Source organism: Eulemur rufifrons, chromosome 4 (genome assembly GCF_041146395.1).
Source record: "Eulemur rufifrons isolate Redbay chromosome 4, OSU_ERuf_1, whole genome shotgun sequence".
In the NCBI taxonomy this organism is placed as follows: Eukaryota; Metazoa; Chordata; class Mammalia; order Primates; family Lemuridae; genus Eulemur; species Eulemur rufifrons.
The window spans coordinates 21,646,546-21,662,938 of NC_090986.1; the positions used below are offsets into that span (position 1 = coordinate 21,646,546).

Consider the following 16,393-nt stretch of genomic DNA (forward strand, 5'->3'; position numbering starts at 1 on the left):
ATCTGAGACTCCCGGGGGATCATGCACACTAGTGCCCAACATGAATAAAATCAGAGCATCTTGGGCACCCGGGCGAGGCGGGAGATGAAGAGGCTGTGCGATCTTCAGTCGGCTCTTCAGGTCTTCCCATCTTCTCTGATCGACGGTCAGCAAAGCCGTCCCCTTAACAGACAAAAGAAAGCAGGGAAAGGGCTTTTGTAGCATGCTCACACCAAGAACATCGCAGACAAACAGCACTGATGTGGGGGTTTGCAGTAAGGATGCTCTTCCCACCGTGGGAGTGAGAGAAATGCGGTCAGAATGTTCAGTCCGTCTTGGGAGGAGTTCCCCAAATGGTGGCCACGTGTTTCAGAGAGAATTCACTAGCCTTCAATTTATAGCTTTGAAGATGTGCAATATGCAGGTTTGGGAAAATTGAAAGAGGGTTTTCTACATAATTACATTTTCAAAAAGGGATACTAATAGTGGTTAGTTTCCTTTCATTTCATAGCAGCAAAATTACAGCTTGTCAATGCTGCTGCATCTAGTTAAGAGTATTCTTTTTTTTAAGAAAAAAATTATGATATGTGCAATCACAAAACTATTTTTTTAAGAGGTACGAAGTCATAGAATTTGCCTTTTTAAGAAATTAGTGCTGTGATAACTGGCTAAATGGGATCACATATTTTGTATAACAGAGTACTTAACTAAAATGCACACAGTTAATATATTGTAGTGCATTGCACTGCATTGTATTTTATTATAAAGGTAGAAGTATAATTTAAGAAACTAGAAAACAACTCCACCCCCACGTCCATTCTCCCTTTGCTTCCCCAGAGCTAACCCTGTCCTTGAGGGATGTGTCCTTCTTACTATGTTTTCAGACTTTTGTGCTTATGTGTACATAAATACATAAGAATTTATTTGTTTTGAATTTTTAAAATTTACATAAGTGGTATCCAATATGTGTTTATTTATGCACTTTGTCTTTGACTTCATCGAACAGTATGTTTTCCATACAAACTAGATTACTAGATCTAATTTGTTCATTTTAATGACTCACATAGTAGTCCACTGTGCAAATACATCAGAAATTTATTCCTTTTAGGATTATAGCCTATAAACAATGCTGTAATAAACATACATGTACTGTTTCATGGTAAATATGAGAGTTTCTCCTTTGTAAATCTCTAGAAGAACTGGTGAGGTCTAGGAATTTAAGCATCTTTATATTTACCAGATGTTGCCAAGTTGCTATCCAAAGAGTAAAAACCCCAAAAATTTTGCATCAGCAATATATGTGTTCCCATTTCCTGATATTCTTGTCAATACTTGACATTATCAGACATTTTAATTTGATCACTTTGATAGATGTGAAATGTACTTAACATAGTTTTAATAGTAATGAGATGAAATGTTTTGTATGTGTATAAATAGTGATTCCTATATCTTCCTATGTGAATTGCCTATTCCTATTCTTTGCTCATTTTTGTATTTTAAAATTTACTTTTTAATGTTTGGTAGAATTCCTTGTATGTTCTGAATACTGAGTTTTTGTCAGTTACGTAGGTTGAAAATATTTTCTCTTGGTCTTGACTTGTATTTTTATTTTGGCTATAGTGCCTTTTGTGTTTCAGAAATTTTTAATTTTAATGTAATCTAATTTATAAATTATTTTTCTCTATAGATTTTACTTTGTGGCTCCTGTTATGAAATTAACAACTACTCTAGGATCAAAAAATAAATGCTTACTAGAGGCAGGGAAGGGTAGAAGGGAGAAGGGAGAGGTTGATTAATGGATACAAAAGAACAGCTAGATAGGAGGAAGTAGTTCTAGTGTTCTACAGCACTATAGGGTGACTACAATTAATGACAATTAATTGCATATTTTCAAATAGCTAGAAGAGAGGATTTTGATTTTCCCAAGACAAAGAAATGATAAACTTTTGAAGCGATGTATACCCTGATTTGATTATTACATATTGTATATGGGTATTGATAATCACACTGTTCCCAATAAATATGTGTAATAACTATGTGTCAATTAAAAATAATAATGAAAGTAAAAAAATATTATTTTCTGCTTATCTGAAATTCAAATAAAAATGCTTACATGGTTTAAAAATGGTTTAAATTTTGCTTTTCATATCTAGGTCTTTATTTCATCCAGAATTGACTTTTGAGTATGCTGTGAGGTAGAGATCTCAGTTTAACATCTTACATGGAGACAACCAAAGCTCCCGACATCACTCATTGTTGGTCTCCCTCTCCTTCACTGATTTGCCGCACTACTTCTGTGTTATGTACATGGGTCCCTCCTGGGCCTTTCTGTTTTTTCCTGTAAGTCGAATTTTCTATCCCTGTACCAACACTGACCCTGTTTTAATTACTATAGCTTGTTTACTTTCCTTTTCTACATTTTTGTTCTGGCTCAGTCTTAACTGGAGGTTTATTGATTTAATTTCTTTAAAGAACCAGCTGTTGTTCTTGAACCTTATATATAGAAACTATGCAAGTGTCCTCATGTTTTTATCATTAATTTCTGTCCTGATCTGTTACTTTCTTCCTCCTACTTTCTTTGATTCTACTTTGCTGTTCTTATTATAATTTATTGATTTTGCCTGTTATTTGATATATTAATATTTAACCTTTGATTTTTTCTCTAATATATACACTTAAAGTGATAAATTCTCTCTAATTACTGATTCATCTATACCTTTTGAGCTTTTATATATGATATTTTAAAATTATTTATCTGTAATTGTTTTGTGATTTCTATTATGATTTCTTATTTAACTCATAAATTATTTAGAATGTTATCTTAATATTTCCAAATTATTTTTGCTATCTTTTTTATTATGGCTAGAGAACATATTCTGTAAATTATGAACTCTGGTAATTATTGTTTTATGTCCTTCTAGAGTATACATTTTGTACTTGAAGACAATGAATAATCTCAAATTGTTGGGCTCAGAGTTCTTTTTATGTTTATTAGATCAGAGGTGTTCATTATATGAAATCTCATTTTTTTCCTTATCTGATTTATTAGTTTCTTAGAGAAATATGTTAATATCTTTTACTATGATTTTGGATTTGCAAGCTTCTTTTTATAACTTGGTTAATTTTGCTTTGTATATTTTGAGATTCAGAAGTTTATCTTTCTGTTGATTAGTTTCTTTTGTCATCATTTAATTACACTATTCATTCCTAATAATGATATTTGTTTAAAATTATTTTATTCTGATATTAGTATTGCTAAGCCACTTTTCTCACTAATTGCTAACTAGCAATTTCACTAATTTCTCACTTATTTCTAACTAACAAATACTTGTTTTCTAGGCACCATGGACATTAATACTATTCGTTTGTTATACAAAACAAGATATTTTGAAAAGTTGTACTGGGAAGGATCCAAGAAAAATAATAATAAACATGGAGGTATCATCAGATAATATATAAAAACCTCTGAAAGTTTATTATTGTCAAATTAAGTTCATTAATCAAACATATAGTCTAATGGTAGGGAAATCAGAAAAAAAAAACCTTATTTACTGGTATAGATTTGGGACTTTTTCTTTTTTTTTTTTTTTTTTTTTATTTCATCTTGTTATGGGGGATACAGAACTGCAGGCCACACACGTTGCCCCTGCACCGCCCCTCCCCCCAAGTCAGAGCTCCAGGCGTGTCTGTTCCCCAGGTAGTGCGCGTTGCACCCATCATGTAGGTATATATCCCTCCCTTCCCCACCCCCCCTTCCCGAGTCAGCACCTTCAAGGGTTACCACTCCCCAAACGGTGCGCAATGCACTCATTGTGTAGGCATACCCCCATCCCCTCCCCCGCCCCCACCTCAGTCTGATATCCAATTGGTGTCGTTCCCAGATTTGTATTTAGGTGATGATCAGGGAAACCAATTTTCTGGTGAGTACATGTGATGCTTGTTTTTCCATTCTTGGGATACTTCACTTAATATAATGGGTTCCAACTCTCTCCAGGAGAACCATAGAGATGTCGTATCTTCATCATTCCTTATAGCTGAGTAATATTCCATGGTATACATATACCACAGTTTACTAATCCAATCATGTATTGATGGGCATTTGGGTTGTTTCCACATCTTTGCTATTGTGAATTGTGCTGCTATAAACATTTGGGTACATTTAAAGAGGCTTCCATTTTCTAAGGAGCACATATTTTTGCATAATCCTGAATTGTGAAAACTTTGCCCCCAAAACTTATTTCTCATCCCTCTGTTGCCTCTGTATTTGGAAAGCTATTTATATTCCCTTGGATATGACTATTAAGACGTGTGTTCCACGAGGGTGAAAATTTTTGTTTACAAAGATGTGGAAACAACCCAAGTGCCCATCAATACATGAGTGGATTAATAAAATGTGGTATATGTATACCATGGAGTACTACTCAACCATAAAAAGCAATGGTGAACTGGCACCTCTTGTATTTTCCTGGATAGAGCTGGAATCCATTCTACTAAGTGAAGTATCCCAAGAATGGAAAAATAAACACCACATGTAGTCACCATCAAATTGGTTTCACTGATCAACACCTAAGTGCACATATAGGAATAACATGTATCGGGTGATGGGCAGATGGGAGGGGAAGGAGGGGATGGGTGTATACATACATAATGAGTGCGATGCGCACTGTCTGGGGGATGGACATGCTTGAAGCTCTGACTAGGCGGGGGTCAAGGGCAATATACGTAACCTAAACATTTGTACCCCCATGTATGCTGAAATAAAAAAAAAAATAAATAAATAAAATTTTTGTGTTTAGTGTTTAGTTTAGTTTGTTAGGTCCTCAGTGCCAAGATGAGTGTCTGAACCTAGTAAGTGCTCAAATTAATCTGCTGAAATATTGAATAATAAATGAATAAACGCTGTTATATAGCAGCTCATGTGCTATCCTCTAAAAAACTTGCAGAAAAATAAAAACTTTACTAGTAGGTTTACATAATTTAGAAACTTGTCTCCAATTAACCAATCAAGTTTGCCATGTGTGGTATTATAATATCTTGTAATTTTCCCCTCTCTCTAAGTGTCCATTTGAGCTGACATAACATGCCCCCAAATAGGCCCGGTCACTTCTTCCTTCCTTCAGAACATAAATACGGTGCTGGAAGTAGACCTCCCTGGTTATTCCACTTACCTCAGCCATTCCTCTAAGCTCAAGAGTTGCAATAAATTATAGATTTGTTGCCAGTTATTGAACATTTTATGTTGTTCATTTATGTTGCTGAATTGTGAGCTGCCACAGGCCCTAATTCTCCTGAACTCAGGGGGCTGCACAAAGGGCTTCGTGTGGCATTCTGAGTGAGCAGTGCCTACACTCGCCTGTTAATTGACTGATCAGCTTCTGCTCATGTTCTGGAATTCCCAGTGTCTGCTCTCTTGCATGGCTCAAAGGCATCTGCAAAGATCCTTCTCCCTCTTTCTGCTTGGTAATAAACTGAACACTGTAGGACTCAAAGAAACTCATTTGTGAATGTGTTAAGGAATAAAACAGGAGGCTGGGCGACGTGATCACTACGGTTCTTTCTAACTCTGAGATTCCAGGATTCTGTGGGTCCCAGCAGCGTTGGGGCCCAAAGGGGGGATTTTTAAATTGTACCCTTTGAAAGCCTGAACGAAATGACACACTCATTAGACACACATCAAAGGTGGCAACTGACTGAGTAACTGGTACCACACACGTTGAGCCCGGGGACCGTGAATGATACAGTCCCACGTGCAGCGACACGAACCAAAGAGCTCTGATGTGAACGCATGGGAATCGGTCCCAGCCGTGAATAACATCGAACAGCACGGCGCTTTGTGGGCAGATCTAGCTTTAACTCAATGCAGAATGACGGCTGACATTTTTATGCTCTTGTGTTGGAAGAATCACAGAGCCTGCTGTAATAGGCACCGATTCTGAATTCTGGCCCCATTTTTTATTCCTTATAAGCCCCAGACAAGTCATTGCTTTTTCTTCAACTGTGCATTTCAGTGTTGTGAAAACTGATAGAATATAAAAGATCTTAGTAAATAGTATGTGCTCAAAAACTGCATGCATTTCAATCATTATAATTCCAAAAGACTGATCCTCACACAAGAGAGGGCCTATCAGAAGTGCCCAGAAGAACAAGCACCTCTCCAAGGAGTGCTAATAGAATGTTCTACTAAACTTTTGGATAGGAAACTACATTGATGTTTGTGAGCCCTTGCACCGATCATTAGAGCTATTACGAACTCAGTAGGCTTCCTGAGTTCACAAAAGATGTAGTATATAGGGAATTAGAAAACTTTCTTCTTATTCTATGAATTAGGATTTAAAAATTTCACCACATCCCACCACCCCATCGAAATTCTGAGTTCACCTACTGAGTTACAAAGAAGCATACAATTTACATTTTGTGAAAGTAATATTACCTGTAATCCGTGACTCACTTTCAGCTACTGTGTTTTAATAACTTACTGCACATCCTTTTAATTTCAACAATACGAGATGTGCCTCTGAGTTGTCAGTGAATTAATGATGCTGTTACCAAAAGGGTAAATTTAGCCAGGGAATTGTACTCTTAGATAATGTGTCTGACAGGCAGCAATAAGGTAGCTTGTAAAATAGTTATAAAGATTATTTACACCAGTCACATTACAGTTTAATGTGACTTCATGCCACGTGTGAGAAAGATAGCTCAAAGTGAATGGCTAGAAAAGACTAAATCCTGTGATATTCAGACCAAGAATTCTTACCTTGTTTTCATTGAAATTAGCAATAACTACTCCAACAAAGAGGGTCAGTCCAATCATGCAACCCAGGAATACAAAAACATGAATATAGATTCCGTGGATCTGCACAAATGAAATATACAATTATTCATCAAAGCAAATGGAAGTCGCTGTTGATGTGTTTAGAGGATTTGAAGTGCTCACTTACCGGCCCCACACGATGAATAATAACATCTCTCACTTCCACCCAGCCTTTCAAGGAGAGAACTTCAAACAATGCCAGCATAGCATTTCCCACATTGTCAAAATTAAAGTTCCGAGGATTCGCCCTGCAATTCAGAGAGAGAAATGTGCTGTGGAATTCCAATGAGAAGCATGCCAAGGCACTTATCTGTAGCGCTTCCCAATCTTGGGTGCAGGGTCCATGTAGCATTTGGTAAGGCGGGCTATGTGGCATTCGTTTGCTAAATCATAACAACGCATGCATGTGTTATAATTTGTGATGGGGTAGTCTCAGTTTAAAACAAAATGCTAAACAACTCCAGTTTTAGCTCTTTAAGCATTGGAAATACAAGTTTATAGATTTGCACAAAGGGGCACTGGATTTTGGATGTGAATTTTGAAATAGTTTTATAATTGAAAACCTTTCTAAAGGCATCAATTATAATTCCCTGTGTTAGCATAGAAAGCACAAAAAGAGTAGAATTTGGTCACCTTATTTCACTGTGTGTTATTGTTGTGAATGTTATGCTGTAAAGTAGTGATGAATTTAGAGGTTACTGAGATGGCAGGAGGTGTTTGCTCACAGCCTGTATGTTTCCAAATCACCCCCTTGGTTGGATTCTTTTTTCTCATTAGCTCTTCGTGTTCTCAACAGACACTTTTGTAGTCCTCAGTGTGCAGCATGCTGTGTACCCCCACAGTTGATTCCTGGTTCCTAAACCACTTTGGCCCCACTATTCGTCATTTTATTTGGGGAGGAATGTCTTATTTCTTGTTTTGCTGACACATTTATACTTTTTTCTTCCCATTTACAAAAGTCATCCTTTCTATTAATATTAATACTATATTGGATTAATATCTTCTTTAATTGTTATGGGTCTTAGCTAACATTTTTATTGGTTTTTTTTTTTTTTTTTTTTTTGAGACAGAGTCTCACTGTGTTGCCCGGGCTACAGTGCTGTGGTGTCAGCCTAGCTCACAGCAACCTCAAACTCCTGGGCTTAAGCAATCCTACTGCCTCAGCCTCCCAAGTAGCTGGGATTACAGGCATGCGCCACCATGCCCAGCTAATTTTTCTATATATATTTTTAATTGGCCAGATAATTTCTTTCTATTTTTAGTACAGATGGAGTCTCGCTCTTGCTCAGGCTGGTCTCGAACTCCTGACCTCGAGCGATACTCCTGCCTCGGCCTCCCAGAGTGCTAGGATTACAGGTGTGAGCCACTGCGCCCGGCCCATTTTTATTGTTAAAAGAAGTAGCTTTCAGTATTTTTTTTCTTTCCTTCTTATTAGAGGCTAATTTTAAATTATTGAAAGATTTAGACAACCACATATTAGAAAATTATGGACTATCACTACATTTCCTGGATTTGAGGAAGCATTGAGCTCTGGACTATGGAATAGAGTGGTCCTACTGGGAGCCTATCTAAATTATATTTGGATCATTATTTTCCCTGCTAGCTCATTTATCAAAATGTAACCCTCATGACAGGCAACACTCTGAGAGGAAGCTGGTTCAATATTTTTCTATCATCATTTATGCTTTTTAAACAATAGAGACAATCATGAGATGTACCTTTATAAGTTTTTTTTGAAATACTAAATAGATGGGGATATAAGAAGACAACATAAACCTGAAACTGACTTGCTCCCAAGGGTTCAAGACTGATTGGTAGAGATGTTTTCTATACAGTGCAAAAGCCCCACTCAGAAATTCATATTTTAGAATTCTGATTTATATGTTTTACATATGAAAGTACAAATAGATTCTTTTGGATTTTTCCTTTGGGAAGTTTCCATTAAATTTCATATATTTTACCATAGATAGAAATTGTAAGGATTCTACAAATACCACAGTTTGCTTGAATAAGGATTTTTTCTTTTTAACTAAGTAAGCCGGTTCTCAGATCTGATGTCGAGTTTTCTTAGCCATCCATTTTCTTTATGTAAAAGTGCTTTTTAAGCTGAATTTGTAGCAATTTAAACTACTTTCATGATCCACATCTTTTAGAAGTTAGAATATGTTAAAAAATATTCTAACCACACCAAGAAAAACAAAATGTAGTATCATAGACCTAAATAATTGGGAGAATTTATCACATTTTTAAAAATAAGTCTTTTTCAGTTTTAATCACAGAAGATGTTTATTTATGCTTTGTTCATGCTAGCAAAATTGGAAAGTTTGCAATTTTACCTATAACTACAGAGGACTTCACTAAATCCCAAACATAATCCATTATTGTCATTTTACATGTTACTCTTCCTTAAACTAGAAGGGTGTTTATATATCATCTTTTCTGGTTAATTTTTTAACAGATTTTAATCTTGTCTGTCCAATTCATAAAATGAGGACATTGGTTCTGACCTCACAATTTGGTCAATCTTTTACTTCCCAATGGAAAGTGCTCCAAGGCCCCCAAGATCACTCTAAGGAGAGCTACTCCTCCTCTGGGGAACGTAGGGGCACCACGAAGATGTGACTTAGATGTGGATATGCTGGGAAAAACATTGTCCAAAATGGTACCCTGTATCCACATAATCATTTCACCTAAAGAAGTCAGAAATATTTTGTGCTTCCTAGAAGGTGCCCACATTCCTTTTGCCTGGAGCTTTGACAGTGGAGTTGTCTCAACTTGCAACACCTAACCTCTGCCTAGACCTTTCTTCCCATCTGCCTCTGAAGCTTTCCCCTTCCACTAGTCTAATTCCTATTCGCCATCCTTCAAAAGTTAACCAATGTGTCTTCTCCCCTGGTTGTTCTTCTTGGTCCTGTCTTAGTTTGTGGCAGGTGCCTCTCCGGTGTGCACCATTGCACCCTTTGCCTTTCTGTAGGAATCAAACGCAGGTGTACCACGAAGCCAAGGAAACCTAAGCCTCAGGACCCCCTTTGCACAGCTCCCTTCCAAGACCCTGGTGCCCTGAATTGTTTGAGCTTTAGACTCTGCAAAACCGGATCTCCTTCTGCCTAGAACGTTATCATAGTGTAACTTCAAATTACCTGGAGACGAGCTCAGGTTATCTAGAGGTAGGCTAACAGGCTTATCTGTGTAGCATCAAAGCCATAAGCATATTATAAAAAATTATTTGTAATTTCATTTTCTATTCCCTCTAGACTTAAAGCTCCTGTGGGGTAGGGCCATAGCTTATTCAGGGCTGTATCACAGTGACAAGCATAATACCTGGTGAACAGTAAGCACTCAGTAAATACATTGATTGTAAACTTGAATACTTTGTTGATTTTTCTTCCATGTATGCCATTTTCCTATTTTCCAGACCTCTGCTTAAAATAAAACACATAATATTTATAATATATGATATGTTTAATCCTTTTACTGAGGTGATTTTTATCTCATCAAGTCTGAATGACTCAGAAGAAAATAAATTATTCATCTGAAGAGAGAATATAGAAACTAGACTATCTCCTGAATTAGTGCATATTTATGTCCTAATTATAATTATCAAAGCATGCCCTAGGTGTATTCCCAGGCATAATTTATTTTCTTAATCATAATTTAGCCAATACGAAATTACAATATTTTCAGCTTCTAACTCTTGATTAGCTTACTAAAGAAGAAATATCTTGAACATTATCATGGGTACAGTTGACATTTAGTAGACTAAAGATCTTTATTTCACTGCAAATGATCCAAGTCACAATATCCTGGACAAATGGACAAAAGCAATTGTGATGATGTTCAAGGGATGGCCTATTCTCTTACGCTTTTAAAATGTCATTGAACTTGAACTCCCTAATAATACCTTACATAAAATATTCCATTTCACTTCACTTTGATTTTTAAAATCCTGCGTAGCTGGTTTTATGGAACAGGTTGAATGCCAGCAGGTACAACTGCTTTTTTCCACACATTGCCTTCTAGTGTGTTACGGCTTCCTTTCTGACATCTTGGGAAGGTCCCAAAGCTTCTCTGTCATTTTCAGTCATACGATCAGTCTCTTTCAAAAAGCCCGCTCCATTTTACATCACACCTTTGTTCTCATAGCCTGTACGATGACCCCATCCTCAGCCACTCAAACCCGAGCCCTGGTTTCAGGAAAGAAGAGTTGGCCGCTCCCTTCATTTCCACTCCTCCTCTTCAGGCCACTCTCTGATTCTTACAAGACTGGGGTGGGATGTAGTTGCAGTGAGAGAAATGGAGTTAAAGTCTTGTTATCTGATGCGACTGGACTCTGGCCATCTGTGTCCCGGAGTGGCAGCTATTGCTTTCTCATGGAGCGCATTTGTGGGTTCCTCAGAAACACTCCCTGTGTTGACCGATGCCTTAACATCTGTCCTACATGCACGTGCTGGGCGCATCTTGTTCTGGACAACCCAGTAATTTGCCTGAGCCACCTTGCCTTGGCCGCTTGCCTCCCTCATCAGCCCCCTCCCCTCCTTGGGAGACATCTTCCTCCTGGCGGTGTGCTTTCCAAATACAAACCCACCAACCCAGGGTGCACACCACAACCACTTCCTTTAGCAGCTCTCATACTCCAGGTCACTATTCACCTGCCCTGATCACCCAGGGCCAGGCACCAGACAACTGGGGACAGCCCCTGTGCCCCTTGGCCTGCTGAAATGATTCAACCTAGCCAATTCCCGCCCTTGTTCCTTCCCATGGAAACCGCAAGATAGGTTTCCCCAGAGTTCTCCCCTCCCTCTGCCTCATGAGCAAACTGGGGTTCCTCATGTGGTCCCTCATGGTGTGACATGCCCCCTCTTTTAGGAACTGTAACAAACTACATTTTCAATGGCAATTGTCACCTGATCTGTTGACCTTGCCATACCTCAAATTTTCGATTAATATACTACATTTATTAATTATTAGTACATGTATAGTATATATGAATACACTATATATCCTGAGTCCTCAGCATAAGAGTGCCTCATTGCACCTTTGCTGCTGTGGGCGATTCTCAGGTCTGGCTCCTGGAAAGACACCCACAGCCTCTTGCAAAAGGGGTGCCCTCTCCCCAGCACAAAGCCCTTTGCAGTAAGTTCCATTCAAGATGGCTCAGACCAGGTGGTCCTAGGCAATGACTACTTGGCCCTCCAGGAACCAGATAACCCTGCTCTGCCAGAGGGGAAGAACAGCCTGCCCACAAGACCTGCTGTTCCTGCCTCGCCAGTTTCTGATATTAAGTGGTCCTCCTGGGCTCCCTCACTTGCTGGGGTGGGAGGCACCCTCTCCCTTCTTCCACAGTGAAGGGAGGGAGATGCCACAGATTCTCTACCCCTGGCTTCATTTACTTCCATGACATTATCTTTGAATGTAGAGTTTTCTTTTACATAAGCTAGAGCTGGGTGATGAAGGTGGATAATCTTTTCATAAGCTCTGCTAGGATGGGTCTAGTTGGTCCTCTGTAGAATATAAAGACATTTTATACCCTACTGACCTCAGATGTGAGGCTTTAGCCAAAATCTCAAAACAGTAGGGGAAAAAATCCCATTTGATGTCCTGATATAAATAAGTTATTTGTGGTAGAATAAATTTTTGTCTCAGAAAAGTAAATTTTTTATGCTTCATGGACATCTATTGCAATGTAAATTCGACTGTTTTCTAGTTAGCAGTTGGAAGAGGCTATCCTCATGTGCTGCATTCCTCTCTATCCGTGCTCCAGCCACACATTCAAAATTAATCTTTTTTCTTAGTTCTTGGGATTTAAAAAAAAACCTAAAATAAGTTATATTGGATTGTTTATAAAAGTGAATTTCATATTAGAGAAGTTCCAAAGAAAGGTAACAAAGAGTGCTAGGGTACGGCTGCTATTCATTTTAAAGAGTCTTGACATTTAGGAGAGAACATCAATTGTGATAAAGGCAGAATTGCTGGTGCTCATTTGTTATTCCAAGAGGTAAAAAAGAAATTAAAAAAACAGGTAACAATTAAAAAGGACAAATGAAGCTGATAGAACACTCAGCTCATTAACGAAACAGACTGAGAGATTCCATCGATGGTCATTAATAAGCTAGATGAGAAAGAAGGTACTAGGTACTCCTAGCTTTGATATAAATGCTAATGCTTTGAAAATTCATTTTTAAGAAAAATGAATTTTGAAGGGAGAGTTAGATGTAATCAACTGTGTTACTGATTGCAATAATGGAAATCCTTCAATGTGAATGGGTTTTAAAATCAAAATAGCTTTATGATTTAGGGTTCTCTGCAAGTGTTATGAGGACATCAGATCCTCTTTTAAAGATATAAACTCAGGATGGGTATAGATTTAATTTGATAGGAAATTGTTTTTTAAGCCTCATTAATTTTCAAAGCCAATTTAATCCAGATACATACTTTTAAAGTATTAGAAAAATACTGAGGTGATATTTCATTAGTTTCATGAAGCAATGTGGAACTCAATGTACCACTTGTTCTATTATTTACCTTATTCTTGTATCCTGTTGTAATCCGGTGCTTTGCCCTATATTACTTAAAATCATTTTAATATCTCTAACATAATTACCTTTAGTTTCATGCCATATTATACTGATTTAAAGCCAAATATTAACAAAAATACCATTCTTCAGAATATTTTTCTGATATGCTTACCAAACACGAGGCACCCAAAATCCAGGTTTTTTCTCTCCGGGTCTCAATTTTAAGTTCAAGTTCTTGGACACACTTACATTGATTCTGAATATGCCATTACAATCTTCCTAAAGTAGAACAAAAGGGGGAGAGGGGGAAACCTAGTCAGAAAATGAACTCAGAAACTATAGGAAACACTTTTTACGAGGAATACCAAATGTCCTTTTTCTAACGACAGTGATGTGGATAGCTACCCAGCAGATAATAGCAGAGACTTAGGAGATGGGCAGGTGAGAGTTGACACTGAAAACATTAGCAAGTAGGCAAAGGATCCAAATAGACATTTCTCCAGGGAAGAAATGGAAATGGCCAATAAGCACATGAAAAGATGCTCAGCATTATTAGCTATTAGGAAAATGCAAATCGAAACCATAAAGAGATACCACCATATAACCACTAGAAAGACTATAATCAAAATGAGAGATAACAACGAGTGTTGGTGAGGATGAGGAAAAATCAGAGTCTTCATTCTGAAACCCTCATATCCTACTGGTGGGTATGTAGAACGGTGCAGCCACTTTGGAAAATAGTCTGGCAGTTTCTCAAATAACTAAACATGGAGTTACCATATGAGCCTGAAATTCCACTCCTACGTATCTACCCAAGAGAAATGAAAATGTGATGTCTACACAGAAACTTGTACACAGATATTTACATAAGCATTATGCATGATAGCCAAAAGGTGGAATGACCCAAATGTCGATGATTGGACAAATAGATAAACAAAATGTGGCCTATACACACAATGGAATACTATTCAGCCACAAAAAGTGATGAAAAACTGATACATACTACAACACAGATGACCCTTGAAAATACTATGCTAAGTGAAAAAAGCCAGTCACAAAAGATCACACATTATATGATTCCATTCATATGAAAGTCCAGAACAGAGAACTCTTTAGAGACAAAAAGTACATCAGTGGTTGTTAGGGCTGGAGGTGGTGCATAGACAAAGGGGTGGGGTAACAGCTAAAAGACACAGGGCGTCTTTTCGAAAGGATGTGAATGTTCCAAAAGTGGCTGTTGTGAAGGTCATGCAACCTGTGAACATGACAAAGTTTTTAAACCACTGAATCACACACTTGAAGTGGGTGAATTGTAGGATGTTTGAATTATCTCTCAATAAAGCTTTTACAAAGATTTAAAAATTAAATACCAGTAAGAAGTTTTGGACTCATTTTACTTTTGTTCTCCCTTTGGCTATCTCTGCTTTTTAGGCTATAATTGTCATATTTTGAGCCTAAACTTCTTTTCTGGGTTGAAGGTGTATTTGGTAAAATTCTTTTTTTTTTTTTTTTTGAGACAGAGTCTTACTCTGTTGCCTGGGCTAGAGTGCCGTGGCATCAGCCTAGCTCACAGCAACCTCCAACTCCTGGGCTCAAGCAATCCTCCTGTCTTAGCCTCCCAAGTAGCTGAGACTACAGGCATGTGCCACCATGCCTGGTTAATTTTTCTATATATATTTTTAGATGTCCATATAATTTCTTTCTATTTTTAGTAGAGACGGGGTCTGGCTCTTGCTCAGGCTGGTCTCGAGCTCCTGAGCTCTAACCATCCACCTGCCTTGGCCTCCCAGAGTGCTAGGATTACAGGCGTGAGCCACTGCGCCCGGCCATTATGGTAAAACTCTTGACCACCTTTTGAATATTTCAACAGAAATTCCATTTTGCCTGTTGAAAGTCCCTTTTGACCCTATATCCTGTCACTTCCGGGCTTCTCCCTTCCTGTTGCTGGACCGGCCCCCAAGCAGCAATGCATCAGCAAGACCTTCTCCTATCCTTCAGGGTCCAAGTCTCCACCTTATCACAACTAGTTTAGTTCATGCCAACATTACCTCTTTCTGGATTACCTACCAATAAAATTCTTTAAAATAAAAACCTTTTTACACAAATAATACATCTTTAACTTACGAAACATGGATAAATAAAAGGAAGGAAACAACCTATAGTGACCCATAAACACAGTTAATATTTTGGAGTATATCTTTCCAGTCGTTTTTTCTATGCATACATGAGCTCATAGCTCACTTTTTTCAGTTAGAAATATATTGTGATTATCTTTTCATGACCATACCTATTTATCCACAACATTATTTTAAAAGGCTGTGTTGCAGCATATGACATAGAGGCTTCATGATGTAGTCAGCCTTACTGCCCCTTCTAATCTGTCTTTCTGAGCCACCTGAGCCCACTTTTGTGTGTTTAAAAGCCAGGCTGCTTGGACATGTGTCCCAGCTTCCCAACTTGTTAGGTGGGAGACCTTGAAGAAATTGTTTAAACTTTCTACACCTGTTTTCCTCATTTGTATAATCTGGGTAACAAAAACAATTCTAGGGACAGTGCCTCATGCTTTGTGAGCACGAAGAAGTGTCTGATTCCTCTTCTTGCAAACCTTTAGTGGCGTCCCCCTTCTCATCAAAGAAATTCCAAACCCCTTAGCCTGGCATTCCAGGAACTTGATGATGTTTCCCTAACTTACATTTCTGACCTTGTTTTTCAGTTTTTTCCTACATGGGAGGGCAATGAAGTCTGACAATTGGGTTAGCTGCTTTACATAAGCAAGCTAATCTAATACGCACAATATCACCGTGTGAGAAGAGTTATAGAGGAGGGCACAGGTGCAGAGGGATGAAGTCCCTGGATCAAGCCTGCAAAAGTTGGATTCTCATCTCAGGAGCCGAGATCCCAAAGCCCATGTGTGTCCCTCCTTGTTTTGTCCCTCCCTCTGCACCATGACTCTCGGCAAACTTTGTGTCTCTCTCCATCCTGCCTGCTCTGCTTGGGAGGTCGTTTCCTGCTGTCTCACATCCTATCTCCTCCCTGAAGCTGTCCCTGCACAGCACTCCCAGTTGGAAGCATAATTTCCCATGCTGAA

General features: G+C 38.2%; 1 protein-coding gene across 4 annotated transcripts in view; it reads right to left on the minus strand.

Moving 5' to 3' along the window:
- The window catches only part of NALCN (sodium leak channel, non-selective), a 328,066-nt gene that overhangs the window by 24,727 nt on the left and 286,946 nt on the right, over positions 1-16,393 (minus strand). For all 4 annotated transcript variants that reach the window (XM_069467070.1, XM_069467067.1, XM_069467069.1 and 1 more), the window contains 4 exons: positions 13,478-13,584; positions 6,918-7,038; positions 6,734-6,832; positions 69-162 (listed from right to left, as the gene is read on the minus strand). In XM_069467070.1, the coding sequence (XP_069323171.1) occupies positions 69-162; positions 6,734-6,832; positions 6,918-7,038; positions 13,478-13,584 (421 nt within the window). The remainder of the gene's footprint in view (positions 1-68; positions 163-6,733; positions 6,833-6,917; positions 7,039-13,477; positions 13,585-16,393) is intronic.